This window comes from Vulpes vulpes, chromosome 2 (assembly GCF_048418805.1).
Source record: "Vulpes vulpes isolate BD-2025 chromosome 2, VulVul3, whole genome shotgun sequence".
Taxonomy (NCBI): Eukaryota; Metazoa; Chordata; class Mammalia; order Carnivora; family Canidae; genus Vulpes; species Vulpes vulpes.
Window position 1 is genome coordinate 156,964,485 of NC_132781.1, and position 22,353 is coordinate 156,986,837.

The window sequence follows — 22,353 nt, forward strand, 5'->3', positions numbered from 1 at the left end:
TGCGCGCTTGTGCATGCATGTGTATGTGTATGACTCGTTTGCAGCTCAGATCGACTCGAATTTATAACTGCTATATGAACTCATGAACCTTATGAGATTTAATGTGGATAAAACATCTTATATAGAATCAGTGGTTATGTATACGCTCACACCAATCTGGTAAGAATTCATTCAGCCGTCACTTATTAGACACCAACCTGGCCAAGCACTGCACTACCTCTGGGATGTAGGGTGAATGAGGACCAGAGTTGCTCTCATCGGGTTTACAGTCTCGCAGAAGAGAAAGGTGACACCAGCATCTGATTCTCTAGCTCTTGCTCTGTGCCAGATGCCGCATCTCTAAGTGCACGGGGAGATGGTGCATGCAGGTGCGGTGTCATTTGTTCCCTGCAGCTGCCCAGTGTGATAAATGTAATTAATATCCTCATTTAACTGAGAAGAAAACTGAAGCTCAGAGAGGTGAGGTCAGTGCCTGTGGTGTGGCTGACCTCAGAACCCATGGTTTTCACCAGAATCTGTATAACCAGGCGGGATCTATGCAGTGCAGGGTGGGAGGTGCTCTGATGAGGGAAGAAGCCTAGGGGCTGGAGGATCCAGAGGAGGGGTCTCTAGCCCAGGCAGGGTTGAGGAAGGAGGGAAGTTCAAGTGGTCTGCTCGGAGGAGGTGATGGCTGAGCAGAGCCTTGAGGGATGACTAGAACCAGCCCGGGAAGAGGAGGGAGGCATGGCTCGGTCATTTGTGGAAGATCCCTATTGCAGGCCAGCCTCTTCTGGAAGCCAACCTTTCTTGTCCAGCTTCCTCCATGCCACTGGGGGTCTCTTCTGCATCATCGCTTAGTTTCTGGTTCAGGGTGCTTCCCTGTTGGTTGAAGGTCCTCACTCAAGGGTGGGGAGCCTCAGCTTTGATCCTGGGCAGGTCTGCCAGGGCCGCCGCGACAAGTGCTCATACGGGCAGTGCTGGGCATGGCTGTGGACACACAGGTGTCAACCTGGGCAAGAGGCCGCTAGAGACCATCCCTGAATGTCCACCCACTGGCCCAGCTGCCTGAAGCCACCGCATACCAGGCTGGACCCCTCACGGTGACACCCCACTCTTCTCTGCAGTTTATTTCCGGGCCCTGGTAAACTTCACTCGCTCCATCCACTACAGTCCTCAGCTGGAGGATGCAGGCTCCGAGGAGTTCCGGGAGGTGTCCGAGGCTGTGGTAGACACGGTGAGGTGAAGGGACTCGGGATCCCCGAGCATGGGGCCGGGACTGGGGTGAGGTGAAGGTATCTGGAGGCTGACGGGGCTGTGTCGCTCTCCAGCTCGAGTCGGAGTACTTGAAGATTCCCGGAGACCAGGTTGTCAGTGTGGTGTTCATCAAGTGAGAAGGGTCCCCTGGGGGCCGGTGAGGGACAGGGGTGGGGGGTGCTGTGGAGGGAGGTGACAAGGAGGGGAAGTAAGAGAGGGACACATGGAGTGGAAGTTCAGGAATTTGGGAAGACAATTAGACTTTAAACAGCCCCGCTTGGGTCCAGGCTTTCCAGGAACAGGGAAGGAGGAGATCAGGCCTGAGCTTCAGGCTGGGGACAGAGGGAGGAGCCGAGGCTGCAGGCATCTACCTCACCCTGCTCCCCTGCCCCGTCCCCATCCCTAGGGAGCTGGACGGCTGGGTCTTTGTGGAGCTGGATGTGGGCTCTGAGGGGAACGCGGACGGGGCTCAGATTCAGGAGGTGCTGCACACAGTCATTTCCAGCGGCTCCGTGGCCTCCTACATCACCTCCCCCCAGGGATTCCAGTTCCGTCGCCTGGGCACAGGTGAGCCCATCCTGGGGCCTGGAGTGCTTCCTCGTTTCTCAGACTCGTACGGGTCCCCTTCCAGTGTCCATCCCCACCACGGGCTCTTCTGGCTTGGGGCCTATATACCACTAGGGACGGGGGGCTCACTACTCCATGAGTCTGCTCCATGGGTCTCTATGCAGTCCTGGCTTGGGTTGAGTGTCATCTGTTTCCTCTAACATGAGCCAAATTAGACACAATTTCTGTTCTTTTTCTCTGGACCTCTATACACTGACAATAGGTGATAATTCCTTTCTGCATCTAATACTTTCAGATCCAAACACTCTTACATTTGATAATAACCAACAGATGTTTACTGAGTGCTGACCGTATGCTAGGCACTCAGCGGGGGCCTTATATCCAGCCTCCCATTCAGCCTTCATCATCCCTATGAAGTAGATATTCTTCCCGTTGCAGAGATGAGTGGACTGAGGCCCAGGAAGGACAAGTGGCTTGTCCCAATTCACACAATTTTCCAGTTCTGGAAAAGCCAGAACTTACACCAAATGCCATGTCTGTGCCAGTCCTGCCAGAACCTGTGATGAGATGAGATGAGAAACTCAGGCTCAGAGACATCAAGAAACTGGCCTGCAGTCACACAGCTATCAGAGACGAAGGCCTGGCACGCCGTCTCCTGCTTTGACTCCCAGACCAGACAGGCTCTGTTCACTCCCCCACGGGCTCCACTTCTCAGGCCCGACTCCATCCCAGTCTCTCCCTCTGGGAAACCTTCAGCACATCACCGTCCCTGACTTGGGGGAACCCAGAACTGAGCAGACTCTTTCCCTACCATGGTGTAGCCAATCAGAAAAAAAACAAAAACAAAACAAAACAAAACAGTGAAGTTATCACCTCTCATTCTGCACATAAAAACCCAGTGAATGCACCTGAAGATCATTTGTTCTTTTTGGCATTCCCCAGCCTCAGATCTGAAGATTGCTGGGGGCCCAGCTCTCTTCTCCCCACCCTTTAGGGAGCCTTCCTGGCTAGGGATGGTGGGATGGGCCTGGCTCGGCCCTGCAGCCCCTGGCTCCCAGGTCCCAGGGGGGACGGTGCTGATCACACCTTCCTTTCCAGCACAGACACCCCCGCCCCCTCCGGCCGCCGTGGCGGCCGCAGTGACACCAGGTGAGAGTGTAAGCCAGAGCTAGGCCCAGCCAGGTACCTGGACAAGTTCGTGGATGGAGGAGAAGGAAGGATGAGGGCAAGATGGCTGGGCAGAGCTCGAGCCGAGCTGCCCCTTCTGCTTTTCCCTCATCCTCACTGGGCCAGGCTGTGGCCTGCACGTGTGTGATGTGGTGGTTGCATGCGTGTGGCTTGTTAACGGTGTGTGGGGTTTGCGGAAGGGATGGGTGAGGCCACCGCCACATGTCCCATGTCCCATGTGTGCTGTGATGTGTCCACTGTGTGCTTCTTTGCCTCGCTGAAATCTGCTGGAAAGCCAGACACGGGGCACCAGAGCCTGCTCCCAGCCACACACAGTGCCCGTACCACCCGCACCATCCGCCCCCCGCCCCCTGCCCCTCTGACCCCCTCCAACTCCCACAGTGCCCCAGTTCGCAAGAGTCTGCACCGAGGCTGAGTTTGCCTGCCACAGCCACAACGAGTGCGTGGCCCTGGAGTATCGCTGTGACCGGAGGCCTGACTGCAGGGACATGTCTGATGAGCTCAACTGTGGTGAGGGGCTGTCATCCAGGGCTACAAGTGGCCCTGCAAACACCAAGCAGGGCCAGGGTGCATGAGGCCTCCAAGCCAACCGGGAGCGTGAGGGTCTCGTGGAGGTGGGGGGGCTCTGAGGCAGGTGGGCAGGGATACGGGAAGGGTGGGGGCACCGTGTGTGGCAGGGAGGGACGGGGAGGGCCTGCAGAGCAGGGGGGTGAGGAGCCACACACTGCCACCCTGTGCTGACACCAGGGGGGCTCTGTCCACAGAGGAGCCGGTCCCAGAGCTCAGCTCCATACCCCCCGCCCTGGTGGAGACACCACCACCACCCGTAGAGCCCCAGCCGGAGGCAACCACCACAAGGCAGCTCCCAGGCAGCCCCACTCCCCAGCTTCTGCTCCCCAGTCCAAGCAGGCCTTTGCCCTGTGGGCCTCACGAGGCCACCTGCCACAGCGGACACTGCATCCCCAAAGACTACATCTGTGATGGGCAGGAGGACTGTAAGGATGGCAGCGATGAGCTGGACTGCGGTGAGGACTGGCAGGGCAGGGGTGCTGGCCAGGGGTGGAGGGGGGCAGGGGGCAGGGGTGCCGTCCAGGGGGTGGGCAGAGGACCGCTGGCTGAACCTGGCCTCGTCCCCTAGGCCCCACCCCACCCTGTGAGCCCAATGAGTTCCCCTGTGGAAACGGGCACTGCGCCCTCAAGCTGTGGCACTGTGATGGGGACTTTGACTGTGAGGACCGCACCGACGAGGTGGACTGCCGTGAGTGAGCTGGGGGGGCCCCCCGGACCCAGCCCCCCTGCCCCGGCCCTGCCCCTGGGACTGTCTGCACTCCCTGGCTGAGTTCAGAGGCCCTGGGGACAGACTAGAAGGCTCCCCCCCGCCCCCGCTCTCTCACCCCAGCAGTGAGGGCTCTTGGCTCTGAGCTAAACTTTGCAGAAATCAGTGTGGCCAGACTGTCCGTGGCTAATGTCTCCTTTTTCTTTTCTGTACTTTGTCACCATTGATAACATTCTCTTTGTTATTTACGCTCGAGTAAAGGTCAGACAAGTGGCCGAGAGGGCTTGATACCACTGTGTCCGCTAGTGAAGTGACTCCTGGCGGATGGGGGAGTCAGAGCCTCTCCCCGGGGGTGTAGGGCTTCTTCACGTAGAGCTAGCTCTGGGGTTTCTGCACGTGCATCTGCCCAGCTCTTCTCATCTCCCCATTCTGTCACCCATTGCTCACCTGTCCGTCCATCCATTCACCCAACTCTCCGTCCATCCGCTGTCTGTCCACACAGCTCTTCCTCCATCTGTCCACCCGTCCACCCCACATCCTTCCTTTCTCCTATCCATCTGTCTGACCAACCGTCTGATTGTTGCCCATCCGCCCAGCTGGCATCCATCCATTCAGCCAGCGTTAAGGACATTCTGACAGTTAAATGGGTGAGGCCAGAGAGCCAGACACCCTATTGCGTAGCATCTCGAGTGTCCTGTCCCATAGGGAACCCTGGGGATCATTAGTCTGAGATTGAGGATGATCTTCAAACTATTTCTCTGTGATCCCGGGTCCCATGTCTGGGTACATGGTGGCCTTCCTTCTGTCCTCGAGTCCTTCCTCCACCTTCCCTGTCCCGTATTGGTGCTGGAGGGAAGCAATAGCATGCCACAAACTGACGAGGGTTTTAGGTTGTCCTTCCTCTGGCTAAGCTTGCCTGATGAGACATCCCCTTGGGGAAGAGGAGTAATTTAGGGCTTTAGTCGAAAAGCCGTTCTCAGCTGGGGAAAAGGCAAAGGAGACCAAGTCATTGATGGCAGAGCAGGACGGAGAATGTGAAAGCTGAGTGGCCTTGGGAACTCATAGAGTATTGGGCCAGAAGCCCCAAGCTGGTCAATAGATGGCTGCCTCCTGGCCTCTCTCACTTCCTTCCCTGTGGGTGTGTCGCCTCCCCTCAGGCTCGGCCTTCTCTGGCCTTGTCCATGTGTCTGTCTCAAAGTCCATCTCCTCAAGGAAGAATGCCAGTCGTCATCTCCTAGAGATGCCCAGCTGGGGCCCAGCCCTGGTGCCAGACCACCTCTGGCTGGTCCACTGGTGGTAGCCTTGGGTCAGGTGCCACCCCTGGGCCAGTCAGAGGGGTACAGGCCCCTTGCAAGGCCTTCCTGGTAGAGAGAACTGCACCAGGCATTACCTGGTGTCTAGGGATACCGGCCACTTGGCCTGTGCCTTTGACAGAGGTCTTGTGTTTCTGAGGGCGCCGAGTGCAGGTAGACCTTGGTGACCATGATGTATATACCTGTTTTAGGGAATGCAGGTGGAGTGAGAGGGGCACAGGGTAATGTGATGAGCCATTCAGTGGCCGGCAGTGACAGTGGGCAGTGTTGTGGCGACAGTGGGTGGGTCTCATCAGGGCAGCTGTGTGTCCTGGGAGTTGGGTGGTCCTCCTGGAGGGCAGTGTCTGCTGCCCACACCGCCTGGCTCTGTCCCCCAGCTGCCAAGCGCCCCGAGGATGTGTGCGGGCCCACGCAGTTCCGCTGTGTCTCCACGAACACGTGCATCCCGGCCAGCTTCCACTGTGACGAGGAGAGCGACTGTCCCGACCGCAGTGATGAATTTGGCTGCAGTGAGTAGGGGCTGGGGTTGGGGAGCTGCAAGCTGTGGGCCCTGGGCCCGGGGTGGGTCCCAGTACCCCTGTCCAGAGTCTCAGTCCTGCTCCCCTCATCTGCCCCTCTTCCTTTTGCCCTTCACATCCCTCACTCCTGCTCTGGTTTCCCCAGTGCCCCCCCAGGTGGTGACCCCTCCCCAGGAGTCCATCCAGGTTTCCCGGGGTCAGACAGTGACCTTCACCTGTGTGGCCATTGGCGTCCCCACCCCCATCATCAACTGGAGGCTTAACTGGGGCCACATCCCCTCTCATCCCAGGTATGGTTCTAAGCCTGGGCAGGGCCTAGGGTATGGGGGACGCTGGGCCAGTGGCCCCGACCTGATCCCGCCTCTGTCTCGGGGCTCTCCAGGGTGACAGTGACCAGCGAAGGGGGCCGTGGCACACTGACCATCCGTGACGTGAAGGAGGCAGACCAGGGTGCCTACACCTGTGAGGCCATGAATGCCCGGGGCATGGTGTTCGGCATTCCTGACGGTGTCCTGGAGCTCATTCCAAAGCGAGGTATGGCCGGTGGAGAGATGGGTCCTGGGCGTGGTGGTGGAGCCAAGGCTGCCTGCTGGTGACCGGCTGTACACTCCTGTGCCACCCGGCAGGGCCCTGCCCCGATGGGCACTTCTACCTGGAGCACAGCGCCTCCTGCCTGCCCTGCTTCTGCTTTGGGGTCACCAACGTGTGCCAGAGCAGCCGCCGCTTCCGAGACCAGATCCGGCTGCGCTTTGACCAGCCCGATGACTTCAAGGGTGCGTTGATGGGTGGACAGTTGGGCAGGCGCCGTGGTGGGCGGGGGTGTGGGGTGGCATTGGGGGGTGGTAACCAGGTTCCAGTGGGCTCAGGGAGGGGACAGATAAGGGAGAGCAGTATGCGTGGGGTGGATGGGGTCAGGTTCAAGGATGGCCATAGGGTTGCTGAAGAAAGGCTGAGCCCTGTAGGAACAGCATTTCAGGGGGAAACAAACATTTTAGGAAAAACCAAATCCAGACTTGATGTCTGCCTGCTTGGGTTACAAAGAGGATGGGCTCTGGAGCCAGATTCCTTTTTTTTTTTTTTTTTTTTTTAAGGATTTTACTTATTTATTCATGAGAGACACAGAGAGGCAGAGACACAGGCAGAGGGAGAAGCAGGCTCCCTGCGGGGAGTCTGATGCAAGATTTGATCCCAGGACCCCGGGATCACGACCTGAGCCGAAGGCAGATGCTCAACCCCTGAGCCATCCAGGTGCCTCTGGAGTCAGATTCCTGGTGTAAATCCCAGTGCTCCCTTACTGCCTGTGTGCCTTTGGTCAAGTTACTGCCTTGTGTCTCCTTTTTCTCATCTACGAAATGTGGATAAAAGAAGAACTACGTCCCACGTTGTTGTAGGGACTTTAAGGGTTAACACTCAGAATAGTGCTCAGCCCATGGTAGGTGCCCAGTATACGTCCCCTGGTGTCCTTGCCATCATCCTCATTATCCTCATCCCGAAGAGACTGAGAGGTGCCCGTGTCCCCAGAGCCAGGCTCTGGCATCTTCTTAGCCTGGGGCTGACCTCCAGCTACACCAGTTACCGTCTATGGGACTCTTCGCTTCTCTAGGCCTCTTTCCTCAAACCTCCGTTCTCTCTGGCTCTGAAAGGCAGAAGGGCAGGGGCCCAGGCATGACACCAATCTGGGTTCGAGTCCCAGCTCCTGTTTCCTCCTCTCTTCAAGCTGCACCCCATCTCACTTTCTGCATCACAAAGGATGCAAGGAAGGGACTCAAGCTGCCTCCATAGTAAACTCTCAGCACTGTGGCCCAACACACAGCCATCGTGTAGCCGGTGGTCCTTGCAGGGTCGGGGTTGGTTTTACTCCTTTAAGAGGAGGACCCTGAGGCCCTCCGAGAGACTGTGGGGCTTCTCTGCAGAGGCTGTTTAGAGCTGGAACCCAGGCCTGTCTAATCGGAGTCAGAACGATCAGGGGTCAGGGTAGGCAGGGATTCCAGGCTGAGCAGGTGGCCTGGACATGGTTGGTGACTAGGACACAGGGGACCCAAAAACATCCTGGAAGGAAGGGAGGAGGGCAGGCCTGGGGGAGCGTGACCCAGGCTTGGGGGCTCTGTATGGTCATCCTGCAGATGAGGGTGTGACTCTTCCATGGTTACAGGGCTTACATTTATGATGAAGGGGAGAAGCTGTTACCACACAGATGTAGACTTAGCACAAGGAAGGAATTTCTAAGAGGCAAATCTGTCCAGGGTTGGAAGGGACTGCCTTTGGAGGTAAGGAGCCTCTCATCCCTTAGAGCTTTTCAGTGTGGCAGTCACTAGCAACACGTGGGTATTTAAATTAAAATTAATTAACTTGCACCCCTGGGTGGTGCAGTCGGTTAAGTGGTTACGTGTCTGACTCTTGGTTTTGGCTCAGGTCATGATCTAGGGTTGTGAGATCGAGCCCCATGTCGGGCCCCATGCCCAGCAGGGAGTCTGTTTGGATTCTCTCTCTCCCTCTCCCCCTGCCCCTCCCCACCGTGCACACGGGCTTTCCCTCCCTCTCTCAAATAAATTAATTAATAAATCTTTTTAAAAATTAATTAATTCACTTTCTCAGCTGCACTAGCCACATTTTGAGCACCCGGTAGCCACATATGGCTAGTGGCTACCGTATTGGAGAGGCAAGTATAGGACATGTCCATCCTCACAAACATTTTCTTGGATGGTTAGTGCTGCCCTAGAGACCTGGAAGCATGCTGTAGAGAGAAGTCCTCTGTGTGTGTGTGTGTGTGTGTGCACGCGTGAGTGCACATGTGCACACTCATGGGGGTGTGGGGGCGGTTGGGCTAGATGACCCTCATCATGACAGCTGTTTTTGAACACTCCTTTTGTGTCACACTCTGTTTGAAGCACTTCATATCAATTTGCTCATTTTATCTTCGCAATAAACTGAAGCAAGCCAGTATTACTTCCATTTTACAGATAAAGAAACTGAGGCCTTTGTTCAGACTCACACAGCTGAAGGGTGGTAGAACCAGGACTTGGCCTCTGTTCTTGAGCCCTGGGCAGCTCTCTACTGCCCCCTGAGGGCCATTCCAACCCTGACAGTCCATGGAGCTGTCCTCCAACAAAAGGCTCTGAGAAGTCCTGCTACAAAGCATCCCCTTGACCTTTCTTTTGACTCTGTGGTTCCCAAATGGTTCCCAGCTGTCATTCTTCAGCACTGACTTTCCCCAGAGTGTGCTTTGGGAAATGCTGCTCCAAAACCGTAGGAAAGGAAAACACTGCTTTTTTTGGGGGGGGGGGGGGGGAGGGAGACACTAAAGTTCTCTTTAAATCAGATTTCTTGGGATCTCTGGGTGGCTCAGTGGTTTAGCGCCTGCCTTTGCCCTGGGGCGTGATCCTAAAGGCCTGGGATCGAGTCCCACATCGGGGTCCCTGCAGGGAGCCTGCTTCTCCCTCTGCCTGTGTCTCTGCCTCTCTCTGTGTGTCCCTCATGAATAAATAAATAAATAAAATATTTAATCAATCATATTTCTCCCAGAACTTTCCTGTCTTTCTGGATGACCACCTCTCAAGGTGGGTGTCAACAGTCCACTCGTGCTGCGGCGCTCACCCCTCCCTCTTGCTGCCCGCAGGCGTGAATGTGACGATGCCCGCACAGCCCGGCATGCCACCCCTCTCCTCCACCCAGCTGCTGATTGACCCTGCTCTGCAGGAGTTCCAGCTGGTCGACCTGTCTCGACGCTTCCTGGTGCATGACTCTTTCTGGGTTCTGCCTGAGCAGTTCCTGGGCAATAAGGTGAGCGACCGGCCTGCTGCTCTGGGTGGGGAAGGAGCCAAGCCCCCCTCACATGCCCAGAACCTCCCTGGGCTCCGCTCCCTCTGGAGCCGGTAGGCAGCAGGACAGACTCAGCTCTGGGGGAAAGGTGGGCAGTGGCTCATTCATTCGGGATGCCTGGCCACCACCCTCAGGTTAGAAGGAATGTGGACTCTGCCTTTAGGAAGGGTTCCTGGACCATTCCCCCACACCTGGGATGGGGTCAGTGCCCCTCCTCTGGCCTCCCTGCGCACCTTTTATTCTACTACCCATTGGACCGAGTACCCCAAAGGCAGAGCCAGGTCCCACCCATTTCTGCTTCCCTGGGCCCTGCCCTGTGCCAGGCATGCCATGAGTGCCAGGCACACAGGGAAGGCGGAGAAGGGCCAAGTGGACACAGAGCAGGCTTGGGGTGTGCCCCAGCTTCCCTGCCCTGATCTGCCTTGTCTCGGCCAGGTGGATTCCTACGGCGGCTTCCTGCGCTACAAGGTGCGCTATGAGCTGGCGCGTGGCATGCTGGAGCCAGTGCAGCGGCCGGATGTGGTTCTTGTGGGCGCCGGGTTTCGCCTTCTCTCCCGAGGGCACGTGCCCACACAGCCCGGCACTCTGAACCAGCGCCAGGTTCAGTTCTCTGAGGTAGGTGGTGCCTGGGCTCTCTGGGCCGTGGGGGGAAGGGGCTATGGTCTGGGCAGTGCTAAGGTGTGACGCCTCCGCACACCTCTGTTCGTCTCCAGGAGCACTGGGTCCACGAGTCTGGCCGGCCGGTACAGCGGGCTGAGATGTTGCAGGTGCTGCAGAGCCTGGAGGCCGTGCTCATCCAAACCGTGTACAATGCCAAGATGGCCAGCGTGGGCCTGAGCGACATTGCCATGGACACCACCGTCACCCACGCCACCAGCCACGGCCGGGCCCACAGTGTGGAGGAGTGCAGGTGCCTGACGGAACCACAGGGTCCCCAGCAAGGTGAGGGGAGAAACAGCAAGGCTCACGGTTCCTGTAACCACTGTCTTCATCCTGCCTCCACAGATGCCCCATTGGCTATGCCGGCTTATCCTGTGAGAGCTGTGATGCCCATTTCACCCGGGTGCCTGGCGGGCCCTACCTGGGCACCTGCTCAGGCTGCAACTGTAATGGGCACGCCAGCTCTTGTGACCCTGTGTATGGCCACTGCCTGGTGAGTAGTGCCAGTTGGCACTTGGACTGGGGTAGAGGGCACAGACAGGGTGGGAAACCCAGGCTGAAGTCTCTTGGTGCCCATAAGCTTAGCATGAGCCTCTAGAATGACTGTCATGGCTGCTGGATAAACTATCATGACCTCTGGATGCATTAACAGAGATAGAGCGTCCAGATAAGGGAGGTGAAGGTCCTGCTCTCTTCCACCCTGGCCAGAACAGTCCTGGAGAGTACTGTGTTAAGGATGGTCCTTAGCAAGGCGGCCCTAAGGGGAAGAAGCCTGGAAATCATATCTCTTTCTAAGGAATAGTAGAGGGTGCTGGGATCATGAAGTTGACAGAAGACAAGGCTCCAGCAGGGCAAACTACTATCTTCAGTTCCTCAAGAGCTGCATAGGGTGGGAAGAAACCGATTCCGGAGGGCTGAAATGGCCAATGGGTACAGGTTAGAAGAGGGAGGCGGGCTTAGGTCAGTGTAAGGCAGGCATTTAGAACCTTCTGTGGCACAGGCTGCCCGTGTGAGGTGACGAATTCTCCATCCGGATGCAGCTGGATGCTCCCCTGTCTGCAGAGCTAGGGAGTAGTTCCAGCATGATGGAGGAGGCTGGGCCAGCCTCAAAGGGCCACCCTCAGAATCCAGTGTGGCTCTACACTGGGGGCAGAGGGACTGCTCTGTGGGACCTGAACCACTCCTTCCCCTTCCCCCCAGAATTGCCAGCACAACACAGAGGGGCCACAGTGCAACAAATGCAAGGCTGGCTTCTTCGGGGACGCCACAAAGGCCACAGCCACTGCCTGCCGGCCCTGCCCTTGCCCATACATTGATGCCTCCCGCAGGTCAGACCCAGCTCGGGGTTGGGGAGGCGGGAGAGGTTGGGGGGAGTGGGTCGTACAGCGGCTAGGGTATACTCTGGGCAGGGAGGTGGGAGACGCAGGTTCAAATCCTAACCTGGTCACTAAATTGTCCTGTGCCTCTTGACCTCTCTGGGCCTCAGCTTCCCTCCCCATACAATGGACCCATCTGTCTTTCTAGCGTTGCTATGAGGCTGCAGAGCAAGAATAGGTGAGCAGGGGTGCCTGGCTGGCTCAGTCAGTAGAGCATGCAACTCTTGATCTCAGGGTTGTACATTCGAGCCCCATATTGGGTTGGAGAGATTACTTAAAAATTTTTAAAATCTTGGGACACCTGGGTGGCTCAGCGGCTGAGCATCTGCCTTTGGCCCAGGGCGTGATCCCAGGGTTCCAGGATTGAGTCCTGCATTGGACTCCCTGCGGGGAGCCTGCCTCTCCCTCTGCCTATATCTCTGCCTCTCTCTGTGTGTCTCTCATGAATGAATAAATAAAATTTAAAAAAAATTTTTAATCTTAAAAAAAAAAGGAAGAGGTGAGCAAAGAAACGGCATCATGTCTCATGGCAAACTGTGCCATGTAGGCAACAGTCATTTCCCAAGGTGGGAATGTAAGCCCTGGCCTGGCCCCTCATTGCAGCCCTGCCCCATGTCCTGCCACTTGATACCCACAGATTCTCAGACACCTGCTTCCTGGACACAGATGGCCAGGCCACGTGTGATGCGTGTGCCCCAGGCTACACAGGCCGCCGCTGTGAGAGGTGAGGGAGAGCCAGCGGGGACTGGGGGAAGCAGGTGCTGTCCTGGGTGGGGACATGGAAGCACCACTGACGACCCTCCCTCTCTCCACCAGCTGTGCCCCTGGATACCAGGGCAACCCCATCCAGCCAGGCGGGAAGTGCAAACCCACCAGTGAGTATCACAGCCACCGTCCCTCACCACTTCCCTGGGCTGCCCACTGGGCCCCAGTCCTGGAGACCAGCCCCAGCCCCTCATTCCTTGGGGAGCCATCCCATCCTGCCACCTGTCTGGCCAGACTGGGTTCATCCCATTCCCACCTGCCTTGCCAACACCCACTTTGTGCTTCCAGACCAGGAGATTGTGCGTTGTGACGAGCGAGGCAGTGTGGGGACCTCTGGGGAGGCCTGCCAGTGTAAGGTATGCATGCCCTCCCCCCACCACCCAGGGGCCTCCAGCGGGCACAGCTGAGAGAGGGAGGAAGGAGGCTCCACCTTCTCCATGGCTCCTTGACTGGTGGGTGGTGGCCTAGCCAGAGGCTGCTGGGCCTGGCCGGCTTGTCTTACCCTCACCGAGGTGGCCTGCCCTCAGGAAGGAGCCTCAGCTGGGGAGTCAGGTAACCTGGGTTGAAGTCCTGGATCCTTTGCCAGTCATTCTTAGCGTGACTGTTGTATCTGTATTGTTGTACCTTTGCTTTTTATATTCTCACACTGATGTGACCATATGGGTATTAGCAGCCCCAATTTACAGTTGAGCAACGGAGGCCCAGAGGCGGGACATGATTTGCATTAAAAGTGTCAATGGAAAAAAGAACTGGACAGATTTTGGAGTTAAGCACTCCTCATCTTAAATCCCAAAGTGGGTTAGTGAACTGAGGGACCTGGTGTAAATCATTTCCCATCCCTGGGCCTCCGTTTTCTCATGTGAAGCATGGAGCTGTCATATACTTCTCAAAGTACTGAGAAGACTTTAATGAGACGATGGATGAACAGTAGCCAGCACAGTGCGTGAAACACTCCATAAAGAGTAGCAGCAACTTTTAACTGAGTTGCTGTACTTCAGATCTTTTTTTTTTTTTAAGATTTTATTTATTTACTTATTCATAAGAGATACAGAGAGAGAGGCAGAGACACATACAGGCTTCCTGCAGGGAGCCCGATGTGGGACTCGATCCTAGGACCCCAGAATCATGTCATGAGCTAAAGGCAGATGCTCAACAACCACTGAGCCACCCAGGCGTCCCACTGTATTTCAGATCTACATGTGTCTCTGAGCCTCCCACCAAAGAGAAAAGGGAAAAAAGATAGGTTGCATAAGCTCCCATTAATTGGGAATTGTTCCCATGGTGGCAGCCCTGCTTACAAGTGCTCTTTCCGTGGCTTTCCTGGCCTTGGGTCCCCATCTAGAATGTGGGCAGATTAAGCTGGAAGCTCCAGGCAGCCCCTCCCGTGGGCCATCCTGCAGCTCCCAGCTCTGTGCCTGCAGAACAACGTGGTGGGGCGTCTGTGCAATGAGTGTGTCGCCGGCTCTTTCCACCTGAGCACCCGCAACCCTGATGGCTGCCTCAAGTGCTTCTGCATGGGCGTCAGTCGCCAGTGTACCAGCTCCTCCTGGAGACGTGCCCAGGTACCCACGTGGGTGGGAGGGGAGACAACTGGGATCCCCAAGCCCCAGGGTGGACCATGAGCCGGTCCCAGCCCCCAGCCACCGTGCCGGTCTCTCTCCCCCTCACAGGTGCAGGGGGCTTCTGAGGAGCCCGGGCAGTTCAGTCTGACCAACGCCGCAGGCACCCACACCACCAGCGAGGGCATCTCATCACCCCTGCCTGGGGAGCTGGTCTTCTCTTCCTTCCACAGCCTCCTGACCGGACCCTACTTCTGGAGCCTCCCCTCACGCTTTCGTGGGGACAAGGTGGGCAGGGGCTGACGGGAGAAAAGGAATTCTGGGCAGCAGGCACAGCACAGGCAAAGGCCGGGAAGCAAGAGTATTACGGTGCCTTCGGAGAAAAGGTGGAAGACGTGGCTGGCGCAGGGGCATGGCTGGATGCGGGGCCTCAGCTGAGCATGTCTACCCTGTGTCCCAGGTGACCTCCTATGGAGGAGAGCTGCGCTTCACAGTGACCCAGAGGCCCCAGCCTGGCTCCACGCCCCTGCACGGGCAGCCCCTGGTTGTACTGCAGGGCAATGGCATCGTCTTGGAGCATCACACTTCCCAGGAGCCCAGCCCCGGCCAGCCCAGCACCTTCACCGTGCCCTTCCGGGAGGTGAACAACACTCCCGGAGCCTTGCTGGGGAGGGGAGGGTGCCCTGCCTGTCTCACTCAGGGGTGTCAGTATTTCAGGACATCAGGGCTTACAGCACACATGTCCTTTCCTTGGCAGCAAGCATGGCAACGGCCTGATGGGCAGCCGGCCACACGGGAGCACCTGCTGATGGCCCTGGCGGGCATCGACACCCTCCTGATCCAGGCGTCCTTCAGCCAGCGGCCGGCCGAGAGCAGGTGTCTGGGGCCAGGGCGGGAGGACAGAGGGGCTGGGGCCAGCGGTTCCAGTCTAAGCAGTGCGATGTGGTGTGGCCAGACTGCCAGCTCTCCCACATGCAGGCTGTGTGGTCTTTGGTGCCTCATTTTCCCCATCTGTAAAATCAAGATCATGGGGCCTCTGTTTGGTCAGGCTCCCTAGAAGCAAAGCTGAGATGAGGATTGCGGCAGCACACCACTCAGTGAGAACGTGGGAGGGAGGGGGAGGGAAGGACAGACGGACGAAGGAAGGGGAAGCGGCCAGACAAGGAAGCAGTCTCAGATAAAGACAAGCCTCAGCCTCACCCCACAGGCGGCTGCTTTAGAGCAAAGGGGCTTTTGTACGCTCGGTCACCCTGTCCTTGTCACCCCCAGGGTGAGCAGGGTGGTATGTTCTGCCCAGGAAAGGAAAGCTCAGTCCCCGGAGAGAAAGTTGCAGGTGTAAGGCATTCGCCTCGGCCCTCACAGCAGCTGGAGGATGGACCCCCAGCTGGGGAGCCAGACGGGGCCCCACAATATCACAGCAGGGCTGATGGGAGAATTAACGACATGATCACACGTGGAGCTCCAGGGATGCCTGGCCCAGAACGTGTGCTTGTTCATAGTGGGTCTTGTCATTCCCAGGGTCTCTGGTATCAGCATGGACGTGGCTGTGCCTGAGGACACCGGCCAAGACCCCGCGCTGGAAGTGGAACAGTGTACCTGCCCACCCGGGTACCGTGGCCCATCCTGCCAGGTGAGGCCTGCAGCCCTGCCCACCTGTGCGCCAGCCACCTCCTTGGTGCTTCCCGGCTCCTCCCCCTTTAGCTCTCCCGTCATCCCCAGGCCCACACCGCCCCAAGCCCCGTGGGCACTGCCCTGAATGGGCCCTGCCAAGGAGGGTCCTCCTACTGCCACCTTCTTGCCCCCAGGACTGTGACACAGGCTACACACGCATGCCCAGCGGACTCTACCTGGGCACCTGTGAGCGTTGCAGCTGCCATGGCCACACGGAGGTCTGTGAGCCTGAAACAGGTACCTGCCAGGTGAGTCCTGCCCTCCTTCTTTCCGACCTCAGGGATCTGTGGCCTGCAGGGGCCCAGCCTCAACCTACGCTCTGCCCCTCCAGGGCTGCCAACACCACACGGAAGGCCCTCAGTGTGAGCAGTGCCAGCCAGGATACTACGGAGATGCCCAGCGGGGGACGCCGCAGGACTGCCAGCCGTGCCCATGCTATGGAGCCCCCGCTGGTGGCCAGTGCGTCCAGCCCCTGCCTGTACCTGCCCTTTACTGAAATATCCCCTGCCCCCTTCCAGACTCCCTTCGTCCCAGTCCCTTCTGAGAGGCAGTGGTTAAATCCTGGCCTCGCCACCACCAGGGGCCTGTGTCACTTTGTGTGAGATATGCTTCCGTCTCTGGGCCTCAACTTCCTCATCTGTGAAATGGAGATAATGATACACCCCAGCTTGGCCACCCCTGTGAGAGCTGAATGAAGACTCTTAGCACAGGGCCTGGCACATAGTTCGCTTGCCCACTCTTTGTCTCCCTGCTCCCCTGGTCCTAAAGGAAGGGCTGCTGGCCTTCTAACTAGAAATTTGTCGTCCCCCCCCCACATCAGGGCTACCCATACTTGCTTTCTGGATACCGACGGCCACCCCACCTGTGACGCATGCTCCCCAGGCCACAGCGGGCGTCACTGTGAGAGGTGAGGCAGGTGGTGGGCAGGTGGGGAGTGTGCAGGAGGGGCTGCCCCAGAAGCTCCCACTCTCCCCTCACTCAGGTGCCCAGAGGACAATCAGCTCCCCTCCCCGAGAACCTAAAACCTCAGAGATCTAAGCCTGCAGTTCACCTACAGCCTTTGCCCCCACCCCCACTCTGGCCAGGCCAGGGCTTTCCCAGAAAACCCTTCATTCCTACAAAAGGTCCTGGGTTCAGGGCCCAATCATGCTCACTCACTGGCTCGGTGGCCTCAGGCCTGTCCCTGCCCTTCTCCCCCCATCTCCCTATCTGTAAAATGGGCGAGTTAGGCTGATTGATTCCTTCCCACACGAGAGGCCTGATTCCAGCCTGAGTCCGACAAGGGCCCCCGGCAGTCCTGGGCTCACAGCAGGCTCCCCAGGATTCCGTGGCTCTGCCCTCCCTTCACCCCATGCTTTCTCCCTAGGTGTGCCCCAGGTTACTATGGCAACCCCAGCCAGGGCCAGCCATGCCAAAGTGAGTAGGGTTGGGGAGGCCTTTGGGGTTGGGCTCCCCTGTCTCCCCCAGGGGTGGATCTGGGTCAGAGCCTCAGTTCTCCTTCGACCTGCACCAAGTGACTTTACCTTTCTTCGCCTCGGCTGCTTTATCTGTACAATGGGTGTAGTAAAAAGCTCACTGGCTCCAGAGGGCTGCTATGAATGGATATAACGCCTACGTGTGGTAGGTGGTCAGAAATAAATACTCCCTCCCTGGGTGGTGAGTTAGACGCCTAGACGGTGGTGGAAGTGAGGGTGCGTGGAGGCGGTTTGGGTTTCCAGCTCTGGCTTCCCTCTACCTCAGGAGACGGCCAACTGCCAGAGCCTATCGGCTGTGGCTGTGACCCCCAGGGCAGCGTCAGCAGCCAGTGTGACGCCGCTGGCCAATGCCACTGCAAGGTTAGCTCAACCCCCTGCTGCCTCTGAGGCCCCGAACCACAGCCATGGTGGCTGCCCTGCTATTCCCTCTCACCGTACCCTTGGGGCCGTCCCGGAGCCCCCACCACCTATCCTGAGGCCCCATCTCTGCCCCGCTGTTCAGAGCCTGGTGGGAAATCAGGAAGCCTCTGATGGGAGCGGGGCCTAGGCACGGGGGCTGCAGGGGCTCCCCCAGAACTGCGGGAAGTGGCTGGGAGGCTGGAGGTACCAGAGATCCACCTGAGCCCCACACCCACCCTTCTGTCCGTCCTCCCAGGCCCAGGTGGAAGGCCTCACGTGCAGTCACTGCCGGCCCCACCACTTTTACCTGAGTGCCAGCAACCCCGACGGCTGCCTGCCCTGCTTCTGCATGGGCATCACCCAGCAGTGTGTCAGCTCCTCCTACACCCGCCACCTGGTAAGAGCGTGTGCACCGCCCCTCTCCGAGTCACTCCTGGGGCTGGGCAGAAAGCTGGCATCCCCTATGCCTGTGAAGGCACCCACCCCCCCGACCCCATTATCGCTTGTGTCACCACAGAGCCCAGCACCCCTTTCTTCTCCCCAGTGGCCTCCCCATTGCCCTGTTATTTCTGTCCTAGCCCTGCTCTCAGCAACCCCCACCCCGTACCCACCCCTGAGCCCACGCTGACACCCTGTCCTCTCTCTGCTGCTAGATCTCCACCCACTTTGCCCCCGGGGACTTCCAAGGCTTTGCCCTGGTGAACCCCCAGCGGAACAGCCGCCTGACCGGAGGCTTCTCGGTGGAACCTGTGCCCGAGGGCGCCCAGCTCTCCTTTAGCAACTTCGCCCACCTTGGCCATGAGTCCTTCTACTGGCAGCTGCCGGAGCCGTACCAGGGAGACAAGGTGTGGTGCGCCGTGAGGGCGGGCAGGCTCTCCCTGGTCGCTGGTTCCGAGCCAGGCCCTGCTGAGCCCTGAGGCCAGCGGGGACTCAGACACAAGTTGACCTCAGAGCAGGCGTCGGCCACATTGTGCTTCAGTGTGTGACCTTTGGGGTCAGATAGGCTTCAGTCTAAACCCAGCTCTGCCATTTATCAGCTGACTGCCTTTTGATAAACCTCAGCTCCAGGGTGGCTGGGAGGATGGGAAGCCGTGCCTGTCACACGAGAAGTGCCCTCCTGTTAATGATTATTAGCTTTCATGCAACAAAGAGGTCCTGGGTGAGGCCCTGGAAACACAGGGACAAATGACACAGCACAGTTTCAATTTCATCCATTTGCTCCCTCAACGTTCTCTCGTCTGTGCTATTAGCTCTGTGTCTACTGTGATACTAATTCTGATTATAGGTCATAGTTATTGAGCCCTCACTGTCCCGGGCATTGCTCCAAGTGCTTGTACTTGTAAATCACCTCTACTGCCCCATGTCCCATGGGAAAACAAAGGTGCCACCCAGAAGGTGGCAGTGCTGGCATGCAGACCCAGGTCAGAGGCTGCCCTGGGATACTGCACTGGTCAGGGAGGAGCCGCGGTTCGGTGGGGAGGTGGTGGTGATGGTGGTGGTGTGGGGTACAGGATCTTAGGGGCAGACTCCGGAGCAGCCTGCCCAAATATGTTCCTCGAACTGTCCATGCCCCCCAGTGGCACCCAGGGAAAGATGGTCTTGGTACAGGAGTCCCCTGCTGGCTGAGGTCAGGGCTCAAGCAGTTGTGTCCCCTCACCCAGGATTCCAGGGAGGTCAGGGACACAGGAGGGACAGTCCCCAAGCTGCCCTGTCCTTCCGTGGACAGACCCAAGTATTGCAGCCTCCTCCCCAGGCTGACCTTCTTTCTAGTCCCTTCTCCCTCTCTGGTTCCACCGCTCCTGGCTTCCCTGTCTGCCTCTCTACTGCTCTGGCCTGCAGTTCACAGACCTCTTTCTCTGACTCCCTCTCTTGGCGTTTCCCTGTGCCCCGCAGAGGGAGGCATATTTTGCACAGATGCGCCGGGCTCACGAGGTAGGCCCATGATCCGTGTGGTGTGAAATGGATGTGACACAGTCGTGGTGTTTTTGGAGGCTGTCAGTCCCGCATGGAGAAATGCCCAGTGCCCAAGGAAATGTGGGTCTGCATGAACCCAGGTAGTGCCTGATGGCCCCGCAGTCAGGGCACTGGTGTGCCCCAGCCCTGCAATGCCAGGAATTAGAGCTCAGAGGGTGTGTGTCCCATCTGCTCCGTGGTCTGGTCCTGGCACCTGCTGTCTGTGGCCAGAGTGGTGGCCGAGGTGACAGGGAAACTGACTCGAGCTAAACCACATGACCATACCTGGCCCACCAGGTTACCCTAGCACTGCCTCCCAAGCAACCTCCACTAACTCTCTGTGTGTGTGCGTATGCCCCTTCAGCAGCCTGGAGTTAACCCCTGTGTGCCAGCCCGGAGCGGGCAGTGTGCATCTTCCTCCCCAGCCAGTGTGGGCCTCTCTGGCCACTGTATCCATGGGGAGAGGTCACTCCCCCGGGCTCCAGCGCTGGGGCCCTGGGAGATCTGAGCTGGCCTGTGCCCTCCCCCATCAGAACCGCACGTCCCTCTCAGAGGAGCAGTTGCGGACAGCTATGACACCTGGGAGGACCATGGGGCCCCCGAAGGGCAGGGGCCGGGCACAGCGGCCATCACAGGTAACTCCGGGTCTGGCCGGGACAGGCTGCGTCTGGGGCCCCGTTCAGACCAGAGAGTATAGTTCAAGCAAGAGCCTTGAGCTGAGGTCCTGACCTTCCCAGACCATTTCCCCCAACCCAAGCCCCAGCCTAATGCCCAGGCCACTCCAGGGTTGCCCTGGGGAAACGTTCCAGAGCTGTGAAGGGCTTGGGCTGGTACCATGGGCATGCCTGTAGGTGAGGCCCAAGGAGCAGCCTCCCCAACCACAGAGGCCCCTTGGGCAGCCACCAGCCGTGCTCACCTGAGCTGGACAGAGCTGTCGGCCTGCCTCTGGCCAGGACGTATCCTCTGTATGGGCGTCTCCCCGTGGGCATCTGGGCCCATCCCAGGACGACCCCTCCCTCAGGCTCATGAGGAGCAAGAGGACTTCAGATACAAGGGCCAGAAGGCCAGGTATTCGAGAAGAGCTAGCACAGAAGTAGGGGGCTCCCTGGGCCTCGTGTGGCCTGAGGGGAGACGAAGCGTCATGGTGTCTTTCTGTCCCTCTCTGCTCCTTCCCTCTGTCCCCCCCTCTCCCGGTCCCCCAGCTGGATGAGGCCCAGAGGCGGATGGATGCCGAGATCTGGGAGCTCCTTTCTAGCTTTGCTGCCCACCCCCACCCCCCCACCGGGGGGCTCTTACCCCGTCCACAGCCTGCAGCTGCTCTGCAAGCAGCTCCACTTTCTTCCTCCTCCTCCTTCTCTTCCTCCTCCTCAGCTTCTGGGCCTTCCTCAGCAGGCTCTCAGGTATGTGCCGAGGCACCCGCCAGGAGACCCCCACCTGCCATGTTTTCTAGACTTCAGTTGGTTCTGAACCAACTCAACAAATTCCACCGTTTCTGCCCACTACCTGGACTCTTAGTTACCTCAGATTTCCCTGTATTTTATTTTAAGATTTTATTTTTAAAGTCACCTTAACATCCAATATGGGGCTCGAACCCACAACCCCAAGATCAAGAGTCGCATGCTCCACTGACTGAGCCAGCCAGGGGCCTCTCAGCTTTCCCTTTAAATCAACCCCGTACCAAGTCCTTTGTGCTAGTCATACATTTTCCAATAGACAATACCCACGGAATTTCTAAATGTTTTCTGGTGCGCCGTGTCCATCGTTGTGGGGTCCCCAGGAGGCACAGGGCAGACACGAGGAGATGCCAATCCAGCCACGCTCAGTGAGAGCAGTTGAGGTGGTGTCTGGGTTCAGGGTTGGGGAGCAAGTTGTCCCAAGAGCAGGGCCAGAACTTGAGCTTTGGGTGGGGGGTTTCCTCCTCTGGGCCTGCCTCGAGGGTCTACATGCGTGTGCATGTGTATCCCTGCCAGGGCTGTAGCTGTGCTCTTGCCCGCCCCTCCCAGCCCTCTCAGCAGCTGTCACTGCCTGTCCTTCTCTCTCCTAGTTCTCTCTCTCCTACGAAGGCTTCTCTCAGCTTCCTGGGAGCCTCTATTATTGGCAGCTGCCCCAAGCCTTCCTGGGGAACAAGGTAACAAGGACTTGGGGGGTAGCAGGGTGTCATCGAATCCTAGAATATTCAAGAGGCCTTTGTCAAAGCCCTTTAAGACCCAGACGGGTAGACCAAGGCCCAGAAAGAGGAAGGGACTTGCCTGGGTCCCACGTGGAGCTGAGACTGTCTCACCCAGGAGGCTTTACCCTGTGTCCGGATCACTGACCTAGCCCTTGGCTCCGCACCTACTCCTTCAGGGAACGTTCATTTAGCACTTCCTGTGCGCTGTGTTGTGTGTGGGCAGAAGACGACCCTGCCCTCCCCAGCTCACTGTTCCTCCGATTGTCGTTCCTGTCATTGTCAGCATCGTCAATAATAGCATTGTTGTTACCGTTGGCGTAGCATTAGGATTGACATCAGCTCTATGTTGTTCCAAAAGACAGAATGTCTCTTAAGAACACATAACAGGGACGCCTGGGTGGCTCAGCAGTT

At 58.0% G+C, this 22,353-nt stretch overlaps 1 protein-coding gene across 13 annotated transcripts in view; it reads left to right on the forward strand.

Moving 5' to 3' along the window:
• Positions 1–22,353, forward strand: part of HSPG2 (heparan sulfate proteoglycan 2) — a 98,735-nt gene that overhangs the window by 38,791 nt on the left and 37,591 nt on the right. For 5 of the 13 annotated variants that reach the window (XM_072750847.1, XM_072750838.1, XM_072750840.1 and 2 more), the window contains exons 4-37: positions 1,104–1,213; positions 1,308–1,366; positions 1,640–1,800; positions 3,370–3,498; positions 3,753–4,013; positions 4,127–4,246; positions 5,955–6,086; positions 6,241–6,385; positions 6,478–6,629; positions 6,722–6,868; positions 9,712–9,875; positions 10,350–10,529; positions 10,628–10,824; positions 10,920–11,067; positions 11,775–11,902; positions 12,588–12,674; positions 12,767–12,825; positions 13,004–13,071; positions 14,116–14,277; positions 14,386–14,562; positions 14,735–14,914; positions 15,032–15,150; positions 15,793–15,904; positions 16,080–16,193; positions 16,277–16,404; positions 16,766–16,852; positions 17,312–17,361; positions 17,686–17,780; positions 18,076–18,216; positions 18,473–18,664; positions 19,713–19,751; positions 20,306–20,407; positions 20,975–21,172; positions 21,817–21,900. In XM_072750847.1, coding sequence (XP_072606948.1) covers positions 1,104–1,213; positions 1,308–1,366; positions 1,640–1,800; positions 3,370–3,498; positions 3,753–4,013; positions 4,127–4,246; positions 5,955–6,086; positions 6,241–6,385; positions 6,478–6,629; positions 6,722–6,868; positions 9,712–9,875; positions 10,350–10,529; positions 10,628–10,824; positions 10,920–11,067; positions 11,775–11,902; positions 12,588–12,674; positions 12,767–12,825; positions 13,004–13,071; positions 14,116–14,277; positions 14,386–14,562; positions 14,735–14,914; positions 15,032–15,150; positions 15,793–15,904; positions 16,080–16,193; positions 16,277–16,404; positions 16,766–16,852; positions 17,312–17,361; positions 17,686–17,780; positions 18,076–18,216; positions 18,473–18,664; positions 19,713–19,751; positions 20,306–20,407; positions 20,975–21,172; positions 21,817–21,900 — 4,427 coding nt within the window. The remainder of the gene's footprint in view (positions 1–1,103; positions 1,214–1,307; positions 1,367–1,639; positions 1,801–3,369; positions 3,499–3,752; positions 4,014–4,126; positions 4,247–5,954; positions 6,087–6,240; positions 6,386–6,477; positions 6,630–6,721; positions 6,869–9,711; positions 9,876–10,349; positions 10,530–10,627; positions 10,825–10,919; positions 11,068–11,774; positions 11,903–12,587; positions 12,675–12,766; positions 12,826–13,003; positions 13,072–14,115; positions 14,278–14,385; positions 14,563–14,734; positions 14,915–15,031; positions 15,151–15,792; positions 15,905–16,079; positions 16,194–16,276; positions 16,405–16,765; positions 16,853–17,311; positions 17,362–17,685; positions 17,781–18,075; positions 18,217–18,472; positions 18,665–19,712; positions 19,752–20,305; positions 20,408–20,974; positions 21,173–21,816; positions 21,901–22,353) is intronic. The other 8 variants (XM_072750844.1, XM_072750846.1, XM_072750845.1 and 5 more) reach the window with 4 other exon arrangements.